Source organism: Lepisosteus platostomus, chromosome 18, assembly GCF_059453375.1.
Source record: "Lepisosteus platostomus isolate fLepPlt1 chromosome 18, fLepPlt1.hap1, whole genome shotgun sequence".
NCBI lineage: Eukaryota > Metazoa > Chordata > Actinopteri > Semionotiformes > Lepisosteidae > Lepisosteus > Lepisosteus platostomus.
This window is the reverse complement of record NC_142628.1, coordinates 13337656-13365028: the sequence shown is the minus strand read 5'-3', so window position 1 is coordinate 13365028 and position 27373 is coordinate 13337656. Positions and strand designations below refer to the sequence as shown.

The 27373-nt window shown below is 46.0% G+C and overlaps 1 protein-coding gene and 1 long non-coding RNA gene across 3 annotated transcripts; both read left to right on the top strand.

The window, feature by feature from the left end:
* The first annotated feature begins 2567 nt into the window (after positions 1 to 2567).
* On the top strand, positions 2568 to 20041 carry rapsn (receptor-associated protein of the synapse, 43kD). Its single transcript, XM_088611169.1, has 9 exons — positions 2568 to 2782; positions 3057 to 3357; positions 6071 to 6409; positions 10519 to 10677; positions 15006 to 15104; positions 15888 to 16010; positions 16946 to 16999; positions 17761 to 17960; positions 18184 to 20041. Exons 2-9 carry the CDS (start codon positions 3133 to 3135, stop codon positions 18254 to 18256), a joined length of 1272 nt encoding a protein of 423 aa, XP_088467295.1. The 5' UTR covers positions 2568 to 2782; positions 3057 to 3132; the 3' UTR covers positions 18257 to 20041.
* A 1961-nt stretch (positions 20042 to 22002) lies between these two features.
* LOC148645708 (uncharacterized) lies at positions 22003 to 27373 on the top strand. Of its 2 annotated transcripts, XR_015928214.1 has the most exons (5): positions 22003 to 22223; positions 22842 to 23579; positions 24556 to 24669; positions 24901 to 25113; positions 25859 to 27373. It is a non-coding gene; the product is annotated as an uncharacterized LOC148645708 (long non-coding RNA). The 2 variants fall into 2 exon arrangements; XR_015928213.1 differs by lacking the exon at positions 24901 to 25113 and having other exon boundaries at positions 22008 to 22223.

The following is a 27373-nucleotide window of genomic DNA, read 5'->3' as shown; positions in this document are numbered from 1 at the left end:
CCATCAGCCCACCTGTTGGAGCCTTGACGAGCACGTGCCACAGGTGTTCAAGGGGGCTAGCGTTCAGTATGTGCGATGTAACGGTCAGTCTCTTCTCCCACGAGAGATGCATGGTGTTGTCCTTCTGGAATGTCCCATCGAGAGCTGTAAGGGAATTCCCTGGATTTTGTCGTTCTAGATTCATGCATTCAGGATGCCATCAGTCTGTTCTGATGTTCTGTGGTGATTACACTCTCCTGCACAGACCGTCTCTTACCTCTACCTTGATTGGCCTGTCATACACAATCACCATGTTCTGTACAACTGTGTGACTCGGTGTCACCCAGTAGCATGGTCTACACAACACTTTGACTGACTGCTGAAGAGAGCTGGTCAGTCCACAGGGGGTGTCTTATTCCAGCCTCCAACATACCGCTGGCACAAGGGCCTTGTTCTCTAGGATCACTAGGCACATGGGTTTATTTCTTTTATTTATTGGTTTTCAGCGGCCTAGAAGTTCAACTTCGCTGTCCAATGATCAATTGATCAAAATGAGGCTGGAAGCATGTGCTCAGTACACTAAATTAGTATGCTTTAGTTCTCTGAAAACATGCGTAAATAGTAATGTTGCTTTTGAATATCAATCTATAAGTAAAGACTGCCATCTGCTACTCAGTGCAGACAGGGAGTGATTATATGCTGTCAGTTTCCCCTGATTTCTAGTTCTGCATCAGTGTTGATTTTACGAATTTTGTAATCGACTTAGTAAGACTACTTACCCACTAAGATAGATAAAAAAATATATATAGAACACATTTCAATGAGCATTAAATGAAAATACAGATGACCAGAAAAAAAATGAAGTTTATAATTGTATGATGGATTGTCCATATAAAAAGGAAGCGTCAAAATAGAACTTGAATTTTTCTAGCTTTGACCAGGAATTACGATAGCTCTAAGGAGCAGTTCAAAGCCTTTCTAATAATATCTCATGCATGTGAAGAATTTCAAGATGATCAAAGTACAGTTTAAAGTCAGAGTGTGCTCAAGGAACATGATCACAGCGCAAACGGCAGAATCTGCTGACACTGACGTAGCGTGCATGACACTGGCTCTTGTTATCTTGCCACAGTATTGATGAGGTGTCTCAGCTGAGTTTTTTTTTGTTGTTGTTGTTCTGTCGTGGGTTATAATCTGCCTTGTCGGGTTACTAAATTATTGCTTTATGGTCCGGGCACAGGAAAAGATGCATCTTCTTTCACAACAACAAAGGCTCTGGCCCACGAGCTCGGAGATCCGCGCCAGAGCACATGCTGTCTGATGTCGCTGAGAGACCCGCGGCTCCTGTTGGGCAACCTGTTGTTCATGACAAAAGCTCGGGAGCAGCTGCAGGATATAACACCACGATATAGCTGTTGGCATTAAAGCGATACTGACAGGGTGATTTACGGAGCTCGTTGGTCTGAAGCGGAATTTGTTCCCCATATATCTGGAGTTTCAAGGTGCAAATCTAACGAGCCGGCATAGCGGGGCTCTTCAGTTCCTGGAAATAGTTTCCAAAAACCGCCGGGGAGTTTTAATGGGGAGTGTGAAAAATGGGTCATATTCTTGACTTGCAACGGGTGAAACGGCTTTGAAAGGTCCCTGCTGATATCCTGCATTCCCTTTTCTGTGCCCTTTCCAGGCGATAAGAACGACGGAAACTGGCGGTATAGAGAACGTGCTGTAGCAATCTTTTGTTACTTATTGTTAGTCGTCGGTATGGATTCCACATAAATAATGAGCTTCAGCTTCAAACGTCTTTATGCATCTTGCCATGAAACCGCATCGAGATTATACTACTCGCAGCTCCTGCTATCTCAGTCCTAGGACCCCCTCACTGGAGAGACCATACAGTACGTTTTAGACCTCTGTAGGGAGTATGTGGATCATCATGGTTAACTCACGCTCTCCCTTCTCTGTTAAACGCTGTAAGAAAACATTGCGCTTGAATTGCTGCGCACCTCACCCTGCAGCGTTCCCTCCAGCAGCGGGTGAGGGGGGTGTTTAAGAGCATACCGCAGGTTTAAGATAACAGCTTTTCTGGGCACTATGTGCTTTAATCCAGCCTGCAAAGCTGGAGCAGTTCTGTCAAAGAGCCCAGTGTGCCTCCCCATTGACGGCTTCAGCTTGTGAGCGCTCCAGGAGCAGTGGCGACCCACCTCGTGCATCGTGAGGTGATAAAAAAAACAGCTTGCCGTCTCTCCGAGTCCAAAATTTAATTTAAATGACCAAAGAGGTCAAAGAGCTTGTTCAAAACACTGAAGTGTAATTTGAGCCCAAGAAGGCGTAAGCCTTTGTGAACTATTCTAGGAAGCTGTCGCTGACGATGATGCCCAGGAGCCTGCGTGCTGTCAATCTGCGCTCCCGCATGCTGGGCGCCCTGTGGTCATGTGTTGTGAAGCCTCGCGGCTCGGTTTTCATGTTTTAAAGCAAAGACCGCCCCCCCCCCCCGACCGCGCAGGTCTGCCGGGCGCTTGTTCCTCACGAGCAGGTGGGCTTCGGCGGCGAGTTCAGGGTGGGGGTGCCCGAGGGGCTTTCGAAAGCAGTGGGGTTGGGGTCTGGGGGGCTGGGGGTGGGGGAAGCGATACTTTGTGGGCGTCGCACTGCGACCTTGGGCCTCGCAGAGGGCAGGGCTGGATTCCTGCCGAGACATGTGGCCTGGAGTGACGGGCACAGCTGGGCGCAGTTGCTAAAGAAGACATTCCTCTGGCTGGGAGAAGGAGCCACTCCGCGCCGCGCCATGCCAACGCCTCCAGCCCTGGTGAGCACCGGCTTTCCAGGCGGGTCGCACTCAGGCCTGGTTTGGAGGAAGCCGTCCCCTTAATTCCTGCGACGGGCCATGAGCCAGTCGGCCTCCTCTCTGAGCTCGGCCACCTGGAGTTTCGCCGGCTTCCTTGTGGAAGCACCGTGATTGTCCAGACCTCTCTGCTAATTCCTGAACGCTGGATCTGGTTTCTCTGTCGCCCTTGAGCTGAATGAGTGGGATTTGTGCTTTCCTGACAAAGCTGTGGCAAGAGCTCTTTATTTTCTTTCAGCTGTGGAGTTCCCTAAGGCAATATCGGGCTGAACCCTGCTCCCTAGTGTCTGCGTTTCTTTCCACGCCGCAAGTGGATGAGTATTTTTATGAGGCAGTTTGGAGCAGACATGGGCCAGGACCAAACCAAGCAGCAGATCGAGAAGGGCCTTCACCTGTACCAGACCAACCAGACTGACAAAGCGCTGCAGGTGTGGCTGAAGGTTCTGGAGAAGACCTCTGACCCAGGAGGGAAGTTTAGGGTTCTGGGCTGTCTTATCACGGCCCACTCCGAGATGGGCAAATACAAAGAGATGCTGAAGGTAAGAGAACCATCCCTGTGCTTCTGTCTACACTCTGTTCCAAGCTGAATTTTTCTCCCTCTGATATACACACCAACTGCAAACTGCAGAAAAAGCATTGATCTTTCATGTTTTCTTAACCTGACGCTGCATGCTACGTTAATTTCCAGAACCCTGTTTCATGAACATTCCTCTTTTCTTCTTCGGTTAAACTCCTTTTATTGGCTAAGTAAGAAATGACCTGTACTGCTGCCTCCGGTACTAAAGCACATCCATTACAATCGCCACACATTTGAACTCTGTCCTCTTTTCCTCAACCACCACAGTCCCTGCCTCTCAAGCAGAAAAACGAAAAGACACAAAATCAATTTCATCGCTCGTTTCTCCAAACTAATCCTCCGGTCGATCCTTCTCGGAAGTCTGTCATTCATTCGGAACCAATTGCTGCTCTCCTCCTCCCGTATGGAAAAGCATATGGAAACCTTTTCCCACTCAGAGGGTTTCTTCCTTTGCTATTGGTCATGTAACTGATCATAAAGGGAAAAAAAATCAGAAACCCTTTATCACTTCAATACACAAAGACTCAAGAATGTCACAATGATGACAAGAATTTGAGCATGAAACCCAGGGGCTGGGAAATGCAGTTCCTTTCCTGTTAGAAAAATGAGGGATTTTAAACTCCTTGTATTAAGTGGTAGCACAAAACTGTCTTTGTTTTTCAGTTCATTTGAGATACTGGAGCGACTGGCTTCCTTAGAAACCTTGTCATTGTGTGCTCTGTCCATGCACTGAGTGATCTCATTTTATTAATACTGAATCCTTTTTTTTCCCCCCAACTTCTGGCTGTCCTCTCTGTCAAACCCTCAGAAGGAGGTAGATTCTCACTGTCTCCATGAGAACTGTGCAAGCAGTCAGATGGGCAGGCTTTCAAAGCACAGACACTCCTGCCAAGAGCTCGCCTGCTTCTTGTGCTTTTACCTCCATTGGGCACAGGGGAAAGGAGCTCAGCTTTGGATTTTTTTCAAACTGGCAAGTTTTAAGTTACAAAACAGATTTCGTAGAGATCTGTGGGATCTGAATTAGATTTTCATGGAGCGTTGAATAACTGCAGTCTGTACATATACAGTACATGCCCGTCATCTGTACAGAAACAGTATCTGTTTCAATGCACACTGACAGATTATATCAGTGCAAATGTCAAGTGGGTTCAGAGTTATTGTGCTGGCAGACAATAAAACCCTCTCTGTGCGTACATGTATTTCTGAGTAAAGAAATGGCAGAATATTGGAATATATTGGAAAGGCTTTAGTAAAAGACAATGCGAGCCCTGTCAGAACTGGATCCAGGGACAGACGTCAGACTGCACAAGCAAGGAATACATTTCTAACAATATGAATCTGAGCAATTCCTAATGTTTTGGACTCCTGGGGTCATGACTGGGTGTTCTTTGGTGGTGGGGGGTCTTTTTTTTTCATTCACGTCTGCTAAGAAATGTATGAGATGTATTCTCCAAGAAACTATTTTTTTAACTTTCCTTTCTGGAAACTCTATTCTCCAGTGAATTGTTCCCTGTGAAGAAGGGCTCTCAGATCGTTGAAAATGGGAAATCCTTTGAAACCCTACTGGTGTGGAGTCAGAAAAACAATATAAGCACCTTGTTCTACTGTGCTGTACCTCCACAGAGCTCCTTCCCCCCACTGTCACTATACTATACAGACGATGTAATGCAATAAGTTCCCAATGCCCCCAATTTGGAACTCACAGACTTTAAGAGGAGACCTGATTATAACTGAGCTTGATATAGTACCTTGTCCTGAATTCCTCAGCTAATACAGTTCATGTGTCTTGGTGAGTCAAGCTTACTTGCAGAAATTTCATTGGGTTTGTAGGCCAAGAATACTAGATCAGGCCCAGGCTGATTTACATCCAGCCACCTCCTGGCTACATGTGCTCCACTGCAAGTTCAGAAAGTGTTTTCCATGATGTGGCCTTTACCACACTTTCACATTTTCCCACCTGCCTCTCGTCACATCCGTCAGGATGCAGGAGCTGGTTTCTTGTTCAGGTACTGCAGTAAGGATGTCGCGTGATCCCAGTGGTGGCAAAAAAGGAGGCGCTAGAAGATGTTCTTATTTCATCCCGTTCTGCCGCTGATTCGCTGTCTCTTTCTGTGTATAAGTTACTGAACCACTACTTTCTCTACCTACTGGGCGCAACACTAAACCCAACATCCCAGTTGTCAAATTCCCTGAACACATCTGCTAAATCAGAACAAATGTGGTTTAGGAGAGTGGTGCATATTGCCTGATTACAGCCTTGCATGGAACTGCTGTGCTCCGATCACACTTGCCTGCTCTCTGCTAGCATTAGTTGGCTGTGGACTATTGCACCACTGATATCTGTGGACCTGCAGAGACCTGCCTAAGGTCCAGAGAACACAGGGCTCCTGATCATTGCTTTGTCTGAACAGGGTTCACCTCATGTCAAAGTAAGCTCATCATTAGAGTAATTGTGCTGCGATATCTCTTTTTTTTGGTAGGAAAAGACAAATATTTTCACAGACGAAACTCAATAAGATTGAACCAGATGATTTTGTAGAGATCTTTCTCCACAGCAACCTTTTTTGTTTTTGTCCGATGCTTTGTGCATCCCACGCCTGTGCTTTGGAGGGCGTGGGATTGCACCGGAAGGAGCTCATGCACGAGATTGAGGCCATTTGTGCTTTGTGTTGCAGTACGCTCTGGCCCAGATCGACACGGCCCGGGAGATGGAGGACCCGGACTACCTCACTGAAGGCTACCTCAACCTCGCGCGGAGCAACGAGAAGCTGTGCGACTTCCAGAAGACCGTCTCGTACTGCAAGACCTGCCTGAACATGCAGGGCACCACCATCAGCCTGCAGCTGAACGGCCAGGTGTGCCTCAGCATGGGCAACGCCTTCCTGGGCCTCAGCGTGTTCCAGAAGGCCCTGGAGAGCTACGAGAAGGCGCTGCGCTACGCCCACAACAACGACGACAAGATGCTGGAGTGTCGAGTCTGCTGCAGCCTGGGCAGCTTCTACGTCCAGCTCAAGGTATGTGCACCTGTAAGGTACATACAGGCCTGGGTACAGGTATACAGCAGATTATAGGTGTGTGCACCTGTAAGGTACATACAGGCCTGGGTACAGGTATACAGCAGATTATAGGTGTGTGCACCTGTAAGGTACATACAGGCCTGGGTACAGGTATACAGTAGATTATAGGTGTGTGCACCTGTAAGGTACATACAGGCCTGGGTACAGGTATACAGTAGATTATAGGTGTGTGCACCTGTAAGGTACATACAGGCCTGGGTACAGGTATACAGTAGATTTTAGGTGTGTGCACCTGTAAGGTACATACAGGCCTGGATACAGGTATACAGTAGATTATAGGTGTGTGCACCTGTAAGGTACATACAGGCCTGGGTACAGGTATACAGCAGATTATAGGTGTGTGCACCTGTAAGGTACATACAGACCTGGGTACAGGTATACAGTAGATTTTAGGTGTGTGCACCTGTAAGGTACATACAGGCCTGGGTACAGGTATACAGTAGATTATAGGTGTGTGCACCTGTAAGGTACATACAGACCTGGGTACAGGTATACAGTAGATTATAGGTGTGTGCACCTGTAAGGTACATACAGGCCTGGGTACAGGTATACAGTAGATTTTAGGTGTGTGCACCTGTAAGGTACATACAGGCCTGGGTACAGGTATACAGTAGATTATAGGTGTGTGCACCTGTAAGGTACATACAGACCTGGGTACAGGTATACAGTAGATTATAGGTGTGTGCACCTGTAAGGTACATACAGGCCTGGGTACAGGTATACAGTAGATTTTAGGCGTGTGGACCTGTAAGGTACATACAGACCTGGGTACAGGTATACAGTAGATTATAGGTGTGTGCACCTGTAAGGTACATACAGGCCTGGGTACAGGTATACAGCAGATTTTAGGCGTGTGCACCTGTAAGGTACATACAGACCTGGGTACAGGTATACAGTAGATTATAGGTGTGTGCACCTGTAAGGTACATACAGACCTGGGTACAGGTATACAGTAGATTATAGGTGTGTGCACCTGTAAGGTACATACAGGCCTGGGTACAGGTATACAGCAGATTATAGGTATGTGAACCTGTAAGGTACATACAGACCTGGGTACAGGTATACAGCAGATTATAGGTGTGTGCACCTGTAAGGTACATACAGACCTGGATACAGGTATACAGTAGATTATAGGTGTGTGCACCTGTAAGGTACATACAGGCCTGGGTACAGGTATACAGTAGATTTTGACCTATAAGGTATATATATAGTTGTATACAGGTGTTATAGGTATTTGGACCTATAAAATCTATATACTGTAGATCTGTATGCAGCTACTGTATATATGCAAGTATATATTATAGCTAGTTGGTCCTGCATAAACTTGTATGCAGATATATATTACAGATATTTGGACCTATGATAAAAAGTATGCATAGACCTGTATGCAGGCATATTTTATATCTGTTTGCATCTATACAAAAAACATATATTAGATGTACATAAATATAGATGTTTAGATCTATAAGGTATATATGTACTGTAGGTATAACTATTTTGATTTAAAAAAGCTGTGTTTTGGTAATAAATTAGCAATACATGATTTACAGGTCACCTTTCTTTCAGTCACTAAAAATATATAGAAAACCGAAGCTGTCAAATAATTCTGTTATTGTCTTTTGGATTCTGTTCTGCAGTCTGATATTTTGTTTTAACAAGGGGGAATTGCTCCCTGCTAGATGCTTAATCAAACCGATTCTTGGCTTTGGCCTTTCCTTCGAAACTCCCAATGTGACGTCCCAGATCTCAGGGAGTGATCTGTCAATGTCTGCTTTGGTGCTAATCAGGGCTTCACAGTTAATTGATTTCACAGTGGAGTTAAAGACCTGAGCTCTGCGTGGCTCTGTGAATCTCACACATGACACATAGTTGTTTCGTTTTGCAGCCACATATTAAAGTCTAAACGGAACATTTCCCTACAAGAATACCCTTCTTATTTTCACTCCTATTAAAACAGGAAGACAGGAAAGATGGGAGCTCTTTTTTAACACCAGCCTTCCTCAGTGTGCTCTAGGGTCACTGCTACAGGGTGACACCACATATTACAGCAGGCAGGTTTTAGTAAAAGCTTCTATGGAGAAGATTTGACATCCATGTCTTTATCTTGGTCTCAGCAGCATACAACATGAAATACAAAAAAACTGGGCAAACTGGGTATGTGTGCAATAATAGCTGATTGTAAATGCTTTAAACGATGAAGTGTACTCAACATTGTACTGCATATTGTTGAAGTAGAAAGTGAAAGTCTGGAAATTGCAGCCCCTACAGAAGATAACTCTGCCAGACTTTGGCCTTGATCATCTGATCCTTCCTCTAAGATGAGACACCTGCATTTCCATCGCAGGGAAAACTCATTCAGAAAGAAAGGTTGAAAATGGGTATGTTTCCACCCCCAGGGAGAGATGGTGGAAGGAAACTGAAAGACATCATTCTCAGACAAACAGGTCGTGATGATATTATTCTGTCCTGCCATTATTAGTAGTGGCAGCCTGGAGCACAGGGCAGGGGTTGAGTCTGTTCCAGGGCACACAGTCAGGGTGGCCAACAAAGACACCCAGACAGCAGAGGATAGTGATTTTGTTTTGCAACTTTATGCTTCTTTAATGACATTTTCCTTCTTCTGGCTGCTAAAGTGTGTGTCACAGCAGAATCCAAGAAGGTCACCCCTTCTACTGTTAGTTAGAAATGTCTGTTCTTTTGACCACCATGGGTTGAATGACGTTTTTCGTTATTGGCATATAGGGAAGTTAATAGACATCAATGTAATGACTGATCTGATCACCTTAGTGGCTGCACCCCAACGTGTTGATACAGGCACAGGAAAAAGCCAAATATGGCCTTTGTTGCCATTTGTAGGACCAGTACAAACCTGCGCTTCATTAAATAAATGCTTTAACCAATAATATGAGCAAGTTTGTTCAATCAAACAAAGTTGTCCCGTTCTGGGGTAACAGTTTGCGAGTCTCCCAAAAGGAGGATAAGTGCATATCTGGCTTCGCATCACAGAGGACAAAGCCTCTAAAATCTGGGTTGTCTGGCATAAACCCAGACAAATGGCCACCCTGCGCCCAGGGACAATTTAGAGATGCCAGTTATCCCAGCCAGCATGCTTTGGCACAGTGGGGGGATAGCAGAGCACCCTTGTGAACACAGAAGGCACTCTGTTAAGGTAAAGGAATGGAGGCCAGCCAAAACAAAACATGTCTCAGAGCCTTCCTTTTGCGATTTTACAGAAAAGCAACCGGCGTGCTCCAATCTGTTTAATTCCGAGAGCAAAACAAAGAGGGTAGACAGGTGGCTCAACAATGCTCTCTGATTCCTCGGAGCTCTCAGTTCAGTCATCAGCTGTCTCGGTGTAAGACGGAGCTCATCCTTGAGCACACAAGCACTGCTCAGTTCGCGGCCCGCAGGCCCAGGCCCCACAAGCTTACCCGTCTGCACGCAGGCCTGAAGAGCACTGAAGAACGGCGCCTTGCAGAGAGCTCAGGTCTCGCTGAATACGCAGCAGACAAGCTTGTTGTGATCTTCCAGGGGATATCTCAGGTGTCTTATCATCCCTGTCTTTGCGCTCACTAAGGTTTCATTCAGTGTCAACAATACCTGCGTGGGGAATCGGAAATGCCTCTTCCTGCTATTTGCAGTGGTATCGCCCTGTGAAATCCAAAAGTAATTGAGAATAAAAGAAGCTGGGGTTGTAAGCCTTGCTGCTCTCCCGTGGCTTGACCTATAAGACTCTACAGGAACAAGTAATAGGTTTATTCCATGCTGAAAAAAAGAAGAAAGAAAACACAACATTTCGGCCGTGGAGGCTTCTTCAGGTGTGAAGGCTCTTGGGTGTGCTCACACCATGGACGAAACGTTGTGTTTTCTTTCTTCTTTTTTTCACCAGGGAATAAACCTATTACTTGTTCCTCTGCAGCCTACGCATGCTGACGCAGCTCCCCGCCTGAACCGCTACAAGACTCTAGACGTCTATCTGCTGCGTGTCGGCTGTAGGAGAGCTCCCTCGTTCGCCCTCACTCCCTGGGCTCTCTCCCCTCCCGCAGGACTACGAGAAAGCCCTGTTCTTCCCGTGCAAAGCGGCGGAGCTGGTGAACGATTACGGCAAGGGCTGGAGCCTGAAGTACCGGGCCATGAGCCAGTACCACATGGCCGTCGCCTACAGGAAACTGGGCCGCCTCCCGGACGCCATGGAGTGCTGTGAGGTAGGGGTCCGCGCGGCCGCGGTCACACGACAGCCACCCTTCAGCGCGCCCCAGCAGTGTTCCTGTGTCAGAGCACGTTCCTCCCTACGTACAGTGTCGCCAGCAGCTGTATCAACCTGCAGCTCCCAGCTGGCAGCCCACTGGAGCTCAGCAGGTGTGAGCCTGGTCAGTACCTGAGTGGGAGAAACTAAGGCTGCTGCTGGAAGAGGTGTTAGTGGGGCCAGTAGGGGGCGCTCACCCTGTGGTCTGTGCAGGTCCTAATGCTCTTGTATAGTGATGGGGACGCTATACTGTTAAAAGACGCCGTTCTTCGGATGACACATAAAACCGAGGTCCTGACTCTCTGTGGTCATTAAAAATTCCAGGTTATAAGGTAAGAGAGATCACTTTATTGGCCATATACAATTTCTTGCATTAGGAATTCATCTTTTCGCATACCTCAACTTGCTCTCCATAAGACACACAGACAGACACACAGACAGGGAGAGAAGCTTGGGGTCAGAGCACAGGGTCAGCCATTGTACAGCGCCCCTGGAGCAGTTGGGGTGAAGGGCCTTGCTCAGGGGCCCAACGGAGTAGGATTCCTCTGCTGGCAGCGGGATTTGAACCAGCAACCTTCCAGCTACAGGCACAGATCCTGAGCCACAGAGCCAGTGCTCCACCTTTTTGTTTCTCCAAAAGAGTAACAGTGTTACTCCGACATCCTGGCCAACTTTCCCTCTAGCCTTTACCAGTCATGGCCTCCTAATAATCCCCATCTCTGATCGGTCACATGCACTGTCCTCTTTCAAGATAGCCACAGCCTAATAATAACAACAACATAACACACTTGCCTCTTCAGTCTGAGCTGTGTGGTGGGTGTCTTTGCAGAATCCGTTACCTTAATCCCCCTTCACTCCAACTTAATCATGTCATTCACTCACCAGTCACCTCCTCGCTGCCCTGCGCTGTGCTCCTCTTGTGTGCGGAGCAAACTGACATGGACAGATGCAGTTGTCATTAGGCTCCTGTTTCATAATACACTCTACCCCCCGAAATGATAAAAATACCCCTTCCTACACACAAGTGCCCCGTCCATTCAGAACCGGGCACTTGAGTAATGGAGAGGAGGCCCCGGTACTCTCAGGAACAACAGCTGAAATGAAGCTCGTTGTCACTGGGTTGGTGTAACAGCGTGATATTTTACTGAAAAGACACAAGTGGGTCTCCGGCAGTTATTTTCGTCCATCGCAAGTTCTTTTTTAGAAAGCGTCACTATCTAAAGAGCCCTGTGTCTAATTACAATGTTCCTGTTGGACCACAAATTGACCTTCTCCCCTTGTTTTAAACCGCTTCTGTTTCGAGCAGAATCTGGAAAACGCGCTGCCGACCGCTGCTGCAGCGCTCGTGGTTTGCCGGATTCATTCAGCCTCGACTACTGACCTTTTGAAACCAGTTTGGTCAGTAAAAGAAGCGTCTTAAACGCTACAAAACAAAAGATAAATAAAACACTAAGTTTCAAACGGCATTTGTTAGGATCGGTCCGAAGGGGCTTTGCACAGCCTGCGCGACAGGAGCTGGGATCTCCCCACACCAACCCAGACGGTAAAAGCCACCTCGCCACAGGAGCGCACCGCTCTTCACCCGTAGTGCCGCAGTACGGGCCGCGGCAGTGAGCGCTCTGTTGACGCAGCTGTGCAGAGATCTGGCACAAGCGGTTTAAATAGACGAGGGAGCCGAGCAGATCTGATTACAGACGGGCTTAAGGTCTGTCCTGCCAGTTGCCAGAAACACATCCTCCGTCTAGCCGCCGGGGATTCTGAAGAGGAGCTGGAGTTGACTCGGTATTCGGTAAACTGCGGGCGCGCTGAGCCTTCTGTACCCCCGGCGCGCTTGCTTTAATTAAAATTCATTTTCCTGGATTGGACGTGTTCCTGATCTCTGGACTCCCGGGGATTTTCTTCGGGAAAATAATCTTTTTCTTCTTCTCGTATATTTCTCTTTTAGACGCAGTCACTAAATACAGAAAAATCCAGAAGCACTTGCTAAACTACACTTGCCTTGGACCGTCCTGTTCGGACGCCGTGTTCCAAACGGTCCACACCTTCTCCCTCTCTGTTGGGGTGAATTGGAGCGTCAGGCTCGTGTGAACATAGCTCGTATTTTTAGATATGAACCTGAGACGTGGCAGTGGGATGGCTATTAATTGCTACACCGTGTAACAACTTCAAACTCGTTTTGCGCCGGACGATGCTTGGAGACGGGGTGCGTCGAGTGCCATTATTAAAACGAGCCCCCTAACGATCATGTTAGAAACGGGGAAAAAACGCGGTGAAATCATGGGAAAGCGTGGCTGGTGAAGTTAAAGAAAGTGCGAGACGACAACGTGAGAAACAGCAGCAATACGAACACACGTTTTACAAGTGGAAAACCTCAGAAAATGTCTTAAAATACTGTATAGTTACACTGGTAGTCCTTCCTAACGACTGATTCCAGCAATTAAGAAAGGCAACTATTTTAGGATTCTGGGTTCAGCTTCTTAACATTCTGTATGTCATGTTACTAACATTGTTCTGCATGACAGCGTGTCTTAAATTGCATTATATTAAGTGCTATATTTAAAGGAGCTGTGCAAATTCTACAGGGCATTTCTAAAACTTGCGTATTTAACCACCCTAATTAAATGAAGCTCTTTTTGTGGACCGGGGATACAACGAGTATGCGCCAGTTGTCGGCTGCTGCAGAATCAGTACATTCCTGCTCTTTCTTGAATTTTACTGCCCTCTGGTGGCGACGAGGCTGAACTGGCTCAAACGAATCGTGTTCTCCACTCGCGTTCTGCGGAATAATCCGACGATCGGGTGGGATTTAATCACACAATCTTCAGACAGACACAAGGTTTAAAGATCAAAATGATCAAAAATATTTTGTTTTCCGGCCCCCCCTCCTCAAAACGACCTTCAGGCGTTTAAAAGTGAAAGCACAGCATTGTGATTATTTTTAACAAGTTTCTTGCTCACAGGTCCTTTCTGATTATGCATGGAAAGAATCATGTCTTCACCATTAAAACATAAAAAACTTTCTTTTCGTTTTTCAAATCATACACCACGTGCTTGTTTACTACGGACAACGGTAACGTGTAGTTTACGTGAATAATTAACTATAAAAATACTGATTTCATATTAGAAATTTCTTGGATTATTGATTTAGTTAACTTTTAATTCTGTTTTGTTTTCAAATTCATTGTTAATTCGTTTTTTTTGTGATAGAGGACCAATGTCTAATAGAGGACAATGCAATTATCATTAACACCTTTCTGATCAAGCCTGGAGTCTGTAACAACTTACAGAAAAGAAATAAAAATCCCCAGATACTGATCGATTTTAAAAACTGCATTTGAACAACTCTGTCCTCTACCGCATCTCATATTCCAGACAACAATAAACCAGACCGTGCCCGTTTCCTGAAAATGAATTTTTAATCCTTTCGTGAATCCCGTGAGTCCTGTTTTACCACCTACGGCCTCTGCATTGCCTGTGCACAGGCACCAGGAAATGTCGAGAGAGATTGATTCACACATGAGTGCAAAAGCGTGCCACTCCGGAGCCTATGCTATGCCACAGAGGATCCTGAGAGGACTGTTAAAGCGGGGAGTTCAAAGTCAGGTCATCTCCACACACAGGACCTCCACAGAACTGGGCTGAAATCTGTCAGGTCATTAATAGAGGGATTGTCAAGACAGTGAGTGTTCGGTCCTGTCCACACTGACTGATGATAATGATCATCTTTATTAGCCCTATACAATTTCTTGCATTAGGAATTCATCTTTTCACATACCCCAGCTTGCTCTGCATGAGACACAAACATACAGACAGGGAGAGAAGCTTGGGGTCAGAGCACAGGGTCAGCCATTGTACAGCACCCCCTGGAGCAGTTGGGGTTAAGGGCCTTGCTCAGGGGCCCAACAGAGTAGGATTCCTCTGCCGGCTGCAGGATTTGAACCGGCAACCTTCCAGTCACAGGCGCAGATCCTGAGGCACAGAGCCACCGCTCCGCACCGACTGATATACGGTGCGTGCCTAACGAGCTCATATAGACACCTGATGTCGTTTGCCAAGGTCTTAAGACAGAGTAGAGAAAAGAAGGCAGAAGAAGAGGATTACCTTTCCACTTGTCCCAGGAAGGAGCGTTTCGGGTACAAAACACCCAGTTTTAGGGTGGTGTGCACCCAGTGTATCTTCACCTTGCAGTACAATGAGCACCGCTGACCATGTTTGAGCTCCCCAGCTCTCCTGCCCCGCCCGGGCTCAAACCTGGGGTCAGTGTCTGTGTCTCCGTGTCCTTTCCAGGAGTCGATGAAGATCGCCCTGCAGCACAGCGACCGCCCCCTGCAGGCCCTCTGCCTGCTGAACTTCGCCGACATTCACAGGAGCCGGAGCAATGTGGAGGTAGGCTCCTGCCTGGCGTCGGGGGCGCAGAGACAACGAGAGATTTCGATGTGCAGGTCAGCGCTTGTGACCCAGTTTCCCTCCTGTGGCGACGTGCCCTGTGACACCAGACCCTCGCTTTTTGAGGGGCCTAGGCCAGATCTTGGAAAGGGGCCCCTTCAGATCACAGTTTGCACATAGACTAGTGTGATCAGCTCCCACCACAAACATTCTTACTGTGCAGCATTCCTGTAGCAGCAGCTGAAACCACACTGCTATAGTCATCTTACAGCAAAGAAATAAAGTACTGCACTTACATTCACAGCTCATAATACTGTATTATCATTTATAACTAGCAGATAGCCTAGAGTAGCACAAAAGCAACAGATGGAGCCACTGGAGGGATTTTTGGGGGGTTCACATTAGAAGGTGCCGATTAAAAAAACATGTTGTGTTGCACATTGTGGGGCCCCCCTGGTGGCCTAAGAAGCCAAGGTTTGGCCCTGCATCAGACACAGCTCTGGTCTCCTTCATAGAGGAGGTGGGAGCACCTACGATCTGGTGTCAGGCTGGGAGTCCTCAGACCTGGGGGGTTCTGGGATTGTGTCCTTGTTTTGCTCATGGCCATGGTGGCCTTTGACCTCCTGCCCACCTGTGTCTTCTGAAATCTAGCTCAGGCTGTGCCGAGTAATCCTCACAGCTTTACTTGTCAGGAACTCGTAAGGCAAAAGAAGCAGGAACCTTTAATCCCGGGTTTACGCTCTGATCCGTATTAGCGCCTCCCCGTCTGTTTCTCTCTTCAAGAAAGCATTCCCTCGTTACGAGTCCTCGATGTGCATCATGACAGAAATTGGCAATCGCCTGGGACAGGCGCACATCTATCTGGGCGTGGCAAAGTGCTGGCTTCTGCAGAAGGACCTGGACAAGGTACTGTATCAGTGGATCGTCTTCCTACTGTCAGGCAGCCTGCAGAATCTGCTGCTGTCAGCACCCGAGAGCCTGTAGCTAAAAACCTATGGCTGGAATATTGGGGATTTGCATAAAATACAGTCCTGAATATAGACTGTCATATAATCCCACGCTTTCTGTAAAAGAAACGCTCCTTGCCTGAGCTGTCTTAACCTGACCTAGATGTAGTCAAGCACTGGCTGCCTTGCACCACACTGCTTGCAGAGCTGTCGTTCTGTATACCCAGTAAGAGTTTTACGGTGCTGCTTTGTTCTGGGCTGGGTTGTATACGCAATGTGTGACCTAAATAGTCCACAGGCTGCTTTAGCTGCATCCTAAGACATGCTTCACCAGTCTTGGAAGTATCCTTCTTTTTATTTTATTCTTCAGAGAGCACGCAGGGAAGCTGCATTAAAGGGGAACCGCCACCCTATTTTTATATTTCAGGGTCAGAAAGAATCAGCACTGATAAGTGCATTTCAAACCACAATTAAAGTAAAATGCACTCAGTACCTTGTAAAACTGCCAATTTATTACTGTACATAAGAAAATAGATTAAATTTCCAGATATGCGTAGCGCCATGTTCTGTACTTATTCGCTCGTACATCACAGTACATTGATCGTTACAGGGACTAGAGAGCAGGAAGGGCTGCACCACGTCTTGGCTCTTGTGAACTCTCGCTCTCGCCCGTGTTGAGACCAATGGTTTGCGACTTACAGCCCGTGTACAAAGTTCACGATTTAGTGCTGCATTCGAAATCTGTAAAAATGTTATATACCATCAATGAACGTATTTTGTGACAGAGATTTAATAACCGGTCTGAGAAATTGTGTCTGCAGTGCCCAACAGTTGTCACCCGGTCGCAGTAGTGGTGCTGGGTCATGATGTACCGCCTCTGTTTTCTCCCCTCAGGCTCTTGATGCTCTTCAGAGGGCTCAGGAACTTTCAGAAGGAGTGGGGAACAAGGTACGGTGTTTGTACACGTGACCACTTCCTGCTGCTTCAACGTCAGTGATTTTTACTGTAATCCCGGAGGGGAAACGGCACCTTTAGTTGTACCGCAGTACCGTAAGAAAAGCCCGATGGTGGTATTGTTGGCTGCTTGCTTCTTGAATCTGTGTAATCGCTGTAGCAGCAGGGCACTGTGACTTCGCAGGAAAACCACAGGGCAGGGAAAAGCATGATCCAAACTTTTGGCAAAAGACAGCAAAGCAAATCTGCAGTATGAATCAGGGGTGGCTCTGATCCAGGACGTGGAGAGTCATGGTCCAGCAGATCACACACAGTAGGTCCCCCGTGTAATTATCAGTTTGTAGGGACTTGGAAGATGTGTTTTTTTATCAGTTTAGCTGGTAGGTTCAACGAGAGGAGGAGTGGCCAGTTGTGGACCTTGAATATTGAAATTGCCCAGGTTTATGGACCTGGATTATGTGGTCAAAACAGAGCGCTTCCAAGAGTTTAGGATCTGATGTCATGAAGGTGCCCCATCAGCCCTGCTGGGCTGTGGCTGTGCAGGACCGTGCCTCTCCACCCCAGGTATAAAAACGCGGTGAGCCCACGGCACCCACTCGACGAATTAGATGATTAGGTGCGCGTTAACATCGAGACCCAACGCCACGGGGAGCCCGGCTGCCGGCGCTCCCCACCTCCAGCAGGGGGCGCTGCGTGCGTGTTGCGGCGGAGGAGGTCTGGGGCTTCGCTGAGGCGTGCAGTCGCTGTTCCCCCAGTTCTGCGTCCTGAAGGTGCACTGCCTCAGCGAGAGGATATTCCGCTCCCGGGAGCAGCAGGAGCAGCTGCGGGAGCAGGTGGTGAAGTTCCTGGAGTGCGTGGAGGAGCTGGAGCTCTACTGCGGCATGTGTGGCGAGTCCATCGGGGAGAGGAACCAGCAGCTGCAGGCCCTGCCCTGCTCCCACGTCTTCCACTTGAAGTAGGTACTCCACCGCCTGGGCCGCGCCCCCCGGCGCCCACCACCTGCCGAGCCTCCTTACCCCACGCGCGATCGTGGCGTGCTGGCCAGGGGACCCGAGCGAGGCCCCGAAAACCTGCCGAGATGTTGCACCAGTGAAGAATGAGAGCGAAGGGTGTGTTTAACTCCTGTCTTGACCGGTTTATTGGCTTTGCTGCTGCAGTGCGTGTTTTCCGTCGCGCAGGTGTTTGCAGTCGAACGGGACGAAGGGCTGTCCGAGATGCCGGCGCTCCTCCGTGAAGCCCGGGTTCGTGTGAGCGGAGAGGGAAGCCCCTTCGTTTGGGTTCAGGACAACACTGACGCCCTCCACTCCCCGTCCCACAACCCCCCAAAAGAGGGCGCCAGGCGGGGAAGGCACTGCTGTCTGGGCCGAGGCAGTGAGGGCACCAGGACACTCCTGGAGATGCGCGTAAAGACGGACGGCTCTCAAATGGGGATCGCAAGCGTAACGAGGCCGAGCGACAGCTCCGTGCTGGAAACTCATTTCGTTACTGTCCCCTTCTTTTTATTTTATACCAGGAAAAAAAATCAAGCTGGTGAAAAAAAGGACATGCATTTGTGGATTTCGTTCTTTGTTTTTCGGAAGCGCCGTCTTGAAAAGGGACGGCGTCTTTCTTCTTGTGTCTTTATTTGGAGCGTTTCCGCGGACAGCCGCGCTCACAGGAATGGAGGGAGGGGGCTCGTTTCTGACAGCTGTCAGGCTATCTGCAAATGAGAACTCCCAAACTCTGGGTTTGGTGCGGGGGCATTCAATTGGAAGAGCAGAGAGATGATTCACTGATGGCTAAGATAACGGTTTCCCAGAAGACATGCTCTGGATCACCTTTAACTTTAGTGGATTTTTTTTAATTATTCTGTCATTACATGCAAGTTCCCTTCTTCAGCTGTTGTGCCTCCTTTTGTGTTGGTGCTGTTGTGTAATTATATGCTGTATATATAATACTATGCTTGGGAGCCTATAAGCCACTGGGTTTTGCATTGACTAGCAGGACAAATTGCAAAAACGTGTGTTTCCCCCCCACAGTGGAACAATCGAGCAAGCAATTTGCACCTCTCTATCTCTGTTGAAACAGTGAACATTATCAGCACTCTGCTGGTTCTCACCCAGTGGTATTATTATTCTTTTCTCATTAAATACCTCCACATACTACTGAAGAGATATCGGCTTTGGAGAGGTCAATCTGATAGTGGTATATTCAGTATAAAGAACACAAGGAAGGCAAATGATTAAGGGTTAGAGTGCAGTGTGCGCAGTGAGCTTTGCAATGAAGTGTTGGTTTTGAGACGAACTTTTTACATTTCCTTCCTCTCAACCAAATGCTCTCCTTGGCTCGTCTGCAAATGTGCCTGAACAGCAACACCTTTTTATTCAGAGACTTTTTTTAAGCAGACATGTAAAGTACTAGTGAATTCACAAATTTGCTTTATAGTCATCATGTACAATGTTTCATATATGTTACAATAGACAAAATACACTATTGTAAGGCTTAAATGTATGTTTTGACTTTTGGCTAGAATTAGTACGGTGGAGTTTTTTTTTTAATTTTAATATGAAATATGCTGTTTTTCTATAATTTGTTGTCCATTATTTTCAATGACTGGTATTGATATACATGATGTTTTCATATTTCTAGTTTGTATTTCTCTATAGTTAATTCATTATTATATTATCAATGAGATCAATCATTTCTCAGTCTTCATTTTTTTAGAATTTGTTGTTTAATGCCGTTCACTGAATTTCAGCTCAGCTCCTTAAAGCTACCGATCTTTAATCATTGGACAAAAGATTCAATCACTTAGCTCATATGATGGATTTTCACATTTTTGTCATCTTCGACTGAATTGTTCCTTCATCAGAGTTATTCAGAACTATGTCAAATCAACACCTTCAAGCTTCCACTCAGAACGACCAAACTGTTTGTTTTTTCTGCAGCATGTCAAAAATATAAAAATCACTTTTTTGGGGGGAGTGGAGCCATGTTCAATCCTTTGACAAGAAAATAAATAAAGACTTACTGGAATAAATTAATCTTTAAAAATAATTTAGGGGCTTTGTATTGAAATATCAAATTTTGTTTTGAAGAACGTATTAATTGTGACTGATCTGAAGTCTAAACCAAAGCGCTCTGCAGAGAGGTTACAGTCTCAGGGATGCAGGAGTGCAGGGGGGAGATCTGAGCTCTTGGGAGATCTCCTCTTTGGTTTAATCTTCTATTTTCTATAGAAATAATCTGCATTAATGATTATGTTGTGTCCCATGCAATATAACACATTTGGGGTGACAACTCTGACTCCAGGCAGCCTGCAAGCAGAGACTCCAGCAGAATTTCATTTCTCCTATGAGAGGGCTGAGCTGATCCAGAAGGCGTGGTTTGCGTAAGCTTGGATCAATGTCCGCAGGAAAGGGCTCAAAACTACGGTTGTAAAACATTCATCCAGTTTTCTATCTGGCCTCTGACCTACCCAAGAAAAGCAATGAAATACCTTTAGCACTTTGGAAGCACCTTTACAAGCTTTGTCAAACCTCCAGTGCCTCTGTATCCAAGTGAAATCAACCTACTAGTTTATTATGTTGTGGTGAAACAGACAAAGGTTTCAGTAGAATAAGATTAATTGTTAAAAGATTAGGGCAGGAATTGTATTATATCAGGTTTCTGGATAAACAATGTATATAGAGGAGGTTGCCATGTGATTATGTTATTCTGGACCTCTCTTCCCAAGGATATCAGGGACTCACCTTCTCTAAGCTCTTACAAATCCAGACTCAAAAACCTTCTTCTTTAGAACAGCCTTTACTGAACTGGTTCCATTCTTTACCCCTCTGCTCCTACTGTATTCAGTACCATCATCTACTGTCTCCTCTGCATATTCTAATCCCGTGTATCTTGTGTATTTTTTATTGTTTATTTGTAATTGTTGTTGTTCTGATATATTTTAAAATATATAACATATTACCACAATATAACAAATATATAATATTATTACCATGATTCAGGGTTTGGCATGACATTCTAAAAGGAGAGACTGAGGTCCCAGTGATAAACATAATGGTTTGTAATGCATGATTTAAACTTCAGGCTGTGAAGGTTGTTTTTGGAAAAGATTTAAGGGTTTTGAGAGGAGTAGGTGCAAAAACTCATCACGAAGCGCCGAGGCAGCCTATACAATTACGCACAGTGAAGTGCTGGATCTACAGTAGGTGTGTTTTGAATTATCACAGCAGTATAAACCCTGCCGAGTTTTTAATTTGCTATGAAAGAAACAAACTGATTATGTTGGCACTCTAAACAAGAAAAAAAAACACTAAATAAGAAGTGGATAAGTGATAATGACCAATGCGCGCAAGAGAGGGCCGGTGAAGTCACTCACAGTGATTAGGCATCGCTATTCAAAACCTGGGTGGTCATGTCCTTTGCGGTGCGCAATAATGTGCCTTTTAAAATGAAGTGCTTTTAGGCCACCGGAATTGTCAGGACGCACCTTATGCTAAATGCATATAAGATCAAACTCCTGCAGTCTTGGCATCTCTTGGCAATTCGAGATACTGAAGTGCGACATTCAGTAACGCGCACTGAACGTCATTTCAACGGTTTTTCTAAAGGCAGTCAGGAAGATGAGAATTTAAGGCGATGTCGCTGTTGAGATCAAGACGAACGCTTTGAAATGTCCAGACAGTTTGTGCCGATCTGGCCTAAAGACAGTAGTGGAACGGTCTCGGTCCCGTATCTTATCTCCAGTGAATACAGTGAGTGAAATACCAGTCATTACACTTTTCCCAAGATTTGGACACGAGTTAGTTTCCGGTTCAATAGCAGTGCAGCTGAATTGAAATCCATTTAAAACCCCGGACTAGGCAGACAGTCTCCAGAAGCGCCACTTGAAACCATTTATATTATATTACGGGCCAACGAGTTTTGTAGAAGCAGCGTATACTGTATTTTATTTTTAAAATACACCGTGAAGTCATCCAAACTGTTGATCGGGCATCATGTTGAAACGTGCCCTTAACAAGAAAAGGCAGGGATGACGGAGAGAGACACACACGTGCACACAAATCACCCGGAGCAGTAGAAATACCGATCGGCAGCGTGCGTATTCACCGCGCAACCCCCGGCGACATGAAGTGAAGTTTGTGGAAAAGACGAAGGAGGCTGACTACTGGGCGAGTTCTTCACAATATTTTAAAATGCCAGCTATTAAAATATAGGGGCCTCCCAAGACAAGGTAGATGGGACCACCAGGTTCTGCAAAGGATGGGGGTTGTGGGGTGTGTAAGGACTTTGTCACTGGATACCAGTCATAGGAAATTTAATATCTCGAATTCTTTTCGCATGATCTTTGCCGAGGTATTTCAGAAATGCCGTCGCTCAGGGTCTCCGCTGATTTTGTTTTGTTGTTTTTTTTTTTTAAATACAAGAACTATCGCGTGTGTGGACGTGTTGAGCTTTGCACTCGTTCTTGTTTAAGAATACGCGTGAGCGTCATCTTGTTTAAAGTTGTGTTCACATTAGGTACAAATAGTAATATTTCATTATGCATAAACCCCAGTGGAAAACACGACCGTGCGCGTTCTGCAACGCTGCATATGGTCACAAACATTCAACCCCCAGTTCCAGTTCAGCTCTCGGTAGCGTCTATCTTTGCACGAAGTCACGGGTTGTACGAACACTCAGATGACCATCGCTATCTCGTAATGACAAGATAAGAGATATTTTTTTTGCTTGATGCAAGCAATATGCGGCAGCGCATTGCTGCCATCAAGGTGTAAAACAATACCTGATTTAACTCGTGATTGAGTAATTTCCTGAGGGTTTTAGTGTCGGATCTGTACTTTGCCTTTAGGTGCTGGTTTCACCTGGGGCCGGCAGGTGGCGACGCTGAGCAGAAGCGGCCGCGTGATGCTCGAGGTGAACCGCGCCCTGGGTGTCCAGTACGGGCAGTGCCGCAGCGGTCGAGACCAGTACATCAAGATCCACTGGGAGTGCGTTGACCCAGGCAAGGGCGCTGTGTTGGCCAGGCGGCGCCGAGGCTGACACGCGTGTAAAAGAACACGTAACGAGACGGCCCTTGGGGAGGGGGGGAGATCGCGCTTCTGCGCGTCAAGCCTTTATCTGGGTCGCGATCCCCTGGATGTAGATGAACTTCAGGGCAATGCGACAGTCGCTGCGTCCGCGAGTTTGCAAAGTAGCCGTTTCCAAGAAAGCCGGTGTGTTCATGCGGCGCCTTTTTTTATTTTGTAAACCTCCCACAAGGCCCGGGTTCGGCCTGAATCAGACAGCCGAGTTGATTTAATGTAAGCCCCAGTGCCTATTCCGGTACGGCTTGATTAAAGCTTTGGAAGCTGGATGGCTGCTTTTAGCGGGGGAACCTTTGTTGAGTGTCGCTCCAGACGGAGAAGTAATGCAGAGAAGGAAGGTGCTGATGGGGGGGGCACTCTCGGTGTTCTGCCTTCTCTTTTCAGGAAGTTCGTACAATGTCGAGAAACACGACACCGGTCATCTAGACATCCCCTGTGCCTACTTCCCCATCATGGATTACGGAAGATAAACAAGTGGAGGCTCAGCTGATGTGGGCATGCTGGTAAGATCAGATATTCAAGAACAAGTAAAGGTGTATTCCACGCTAGAAGGAAAAGAAAAGAGACTACATTTCAGCTGTGGAGCCTTTTTCAGGTGTGACACCTGACACCCCATGTAGCTGCGTTAGCATGCATGTAGCCTATGCATGCTGACGCAGCTCCCTACTTGAACTTATTTCACCTAGATAAAATATCAGTCCATTATCCCGGGAAGGATGACCTTTCTAAACTCCTGACATACAGCAAACATAAAGGTTCTTTGGATGTGCATTCATATGAAAGCAGTTTTCCCATTCAAATTTCTTTTGCTTACCAGATGCCCCATCTCAGCTGCATAATTAATGAAAGGGTGAGCCCTGTGGCGTGTATGTCTCCCAACAGGTGTGCCTTCTCAAACACCTATGGGAGTGCAACAGTTGAGCCCCTAAAGGACACTTAAGAAATAACAGGACGACAGAGATGTGGCCTGAGCCCTATTGATGCGCTCAGAGTAAAAAGGCTACACTCTAAGGAGAGCCCTTTAGAAATTCTGGCTGTCAGTGCAGGGAATGAAAAGAAGTGCACTAACTAGTCAGGTCAGTCCAGAATATCATAAATGGTGTTTTTCCATTGCTGCTGTCTGTAATTGTGTAATTTGGCTGGCGAAAGAAGGCAAGACCCACAAAAATAACTTGTAAAAAAATGGTTAATGTGCCTCACATCTATTTGTCAGGATGAATGAGCACTTGGCAAATTCAGGAGAGATATAATTATCTGACAAGTATTATCTGATCATATTTTTGCACCACATAAATAACAAAGGCTCACAACCCTTTCCTGTAAAAAAACAATGTTTTGGTAACACAGAAGGCATAATGGGCAAACAGCCACATCAATAACACTGTCAGGTGCTTGTGTCTTTGGCTACAGGGTGTTAGGATGAGTGTGTGTTACGTTTGGAGTAGTTGTATACTGACATTTTAACCTGTTCGTCTCCAGATGTCTGCAGCGCATTATTCACAGAAGCAGAGGGAGTCCTGACGTCTGCAACTGTCCCATCACAACATCCAGATAATTCCAGCTGTGTTCCTGATCCGCCTCCCATTGCAAAAGGTGACTCTTCCGTTATAAAAGTGAATAATCAAGGGCCAGAACAGTGCATGCTGGGTATTACAAGAGCTATTCTTGTCTTTTAACTTTCTCTAGATTTCTCCAGTTCTGAGATTAAAATTTTTAGCCAGCCTAACTGTAATTGTTTAGGCATCTGCTAATCTATGCTTGGATGCCAAAGATGTAAAATCTTGTAAAGCTCATGGAAGTTTCTTCCCTCATGATGTTTTGCAGATTTTACTTGAATTTGAAGTGTTTAATCTGCAGATGTCTGAAGGCTGTGCCTGGTTTATAACGGTGACAGCAAAGACTCTCCAGTGTTACGGGAGAAGACCTGTGAGAAAAGACAGATTCCTCCCCTGTTTTCCAATAATGATACCATGCTAATAGAGTTTGTCAGTGATGGGTTGCTCTCAGCATCTGGATTTAGGGCAAAGTACAAAACTGGTAAGTCAGCAAGGGGTGAGATCTGAGCTGAAAGATACAGTAGTGTAGCTTCTCCGCTGTTGGGTTCTGGGTTCATTTATAGTCTGGAAAACCTTCTGTGTGAAGCTTGCATGTTCCACCTGGACTTTCACCAGGTGTTCCAGTTTCCACTAGTCAAAGCCATGCTGCACTTCTCAATTGCCCTGTGTGCTTGTATGCAATAATGCACTAATCCCATCTGGGACATAGTCCTGCCTTGTGTTTAGACTTCCAGGGTTGGTTTCAGGTTGACCCATATTACCCAGAATATAGTTGTTTTCTCAGTATGTATGGATGAATTCTGAGCTGGAATGGCGAATAAATGTGATTCTCCTTTCCTTTCTACATGGTGTGATTTCAGAACTGGGCTAGTCTTGTGAGAGGATTTGACAGTTGGGCTTCTAAGTAAAACCATAATGGCATTAAAAAAATGTCTCCCTGAACTCAGGAAGTGAATTTGGTTATTTATCGTATCCATACACATGTACAGTGGAACACGTGCCCTGTGGACTTGAGCCATGAAACTTAATACACTTAAAATTTGGATATTGAACTTGCGGTAGGTGTGTTGTTGATTCTGTACACAAGAGACTGGGCAGCTTCACTCTATTTTAACTCCAGGTAGGAAAATTCCATGCTCCCACTGCTTTGTTTGGATAGGTAGAAGAATCTTGTAACTGCTCTGTATGCACATGAAAAGCAGATTGTGTTTTTTTTTGTTTTACAGTGGACTGTGGTGTGACTCTGACAGCATCAAAGGGAGAATTCATCTCTGAACTTCCCCTTTCTATCCCAATAATTACGACTGTACATGGGCCCTCATAAGCTCCACCTGGGTACGAGGACAGGATATTCTGGATATTTGATCATCCTCTTACACTGCCAGCGACAGTGGGATTCCTGGTATTTTTTTTAAATACAGTATTAGGTATTTGTTTTTTTTTCAACAAAACTTTTGTCTATGCTCCCTTGTTTCAGGTTTGAGCTGTTTTTTTTAAATGCCTTGTTTGCAACAGTAATTTTAAAAAGCAGACTGAATAACACTTGCATTTTTTAACTGTCTTTTCCCAGAAATTATCTTGTGATCCTGCCAAGTCTGTGTGCTGAATATACTTATTCCTGGCAAAAACAAGATTCAGTGCAAATCATCAGAATAAGTTAGGGACCCCCCTTTACTTATCAGCAAGTGCCACTATGAATAATTATAAATAATAATTATAAAAACATCAAAAAACTGCATGCTTAGCTCTGCGACAACTGAGCTTTGTGGTGTAGAGAGGTAAGCAGATAGCCAGTTTGGCATTGTGTATCAGCCTGTATTGGTATTAAACAATCAATTTGCTGAAAGGAAGAGGAATACATTACTAAAAAATGCAAAGGTTTTAGATGTCACCAACAGCAACGGAAAGAGAGCTTTGTGTTTCTCAGAAAGTTTATTCAATTCTGTACTGAAGGCTTACAAACAGACATGCTGGCTTGGTACTGCTGCAGACATCTTGGCAGTCTGACTCCTGCTGCAAAGGGCGTTACCCTTCCTCTCGGTATACAGATAAACATGCACATCTTACACACAGTTCTCCTAAGCCACTTAGACACTACAGGATCACAAACAGCCGTTCCAGAACTATTCATATAACTCTGATATAAACACTTAGCAATTTTATCTACAGTGTAAAGCAGAGGCTCATTTTAGATAGAGATGCACTGAAGAGAGCAAGGAAAAAAAAAAACACTTTTCTGTAAAACAGTCTTCATGTGGCACAGGAACTTCCACAGAGCAACCACAAGGTTGCCCAAGGAGGGAAATCAATGAGCAGATCAGCACTGCACACTTCTTCAAAACATGCTCATGTCCTATTTACACAATTCCAATACATCTCATTTAGTGAAAATACTCCCAATTTGTCTCCAACTGGCAATTAATACAAGGTTTGTCTGACAAAGTAACTCACTATGATTAGGACTGCAGTGTGCTAGAAATGGTATAAACTCACAGAAGCAGGCAGGTACAGTACCCAGCTAACCCAAACGCTGCCTTGCAGAAATCGCCCTATAAGCTGCAGAAGTGCTTGCCAATACATTTCTCTCCCTCCAGTGACTGACACGGCCAGCGCTCCGGGAGTCTTGCGGGAGTGCTCCTCAGGCGTCCAGCACACACCACCAGAAGACCACCAGGGAGGCCAGCAGAGGGAGGAGGAGGGGCCTGGCGCTGGCAGGGCTGCTGTTGCACAGGTCTGAATTG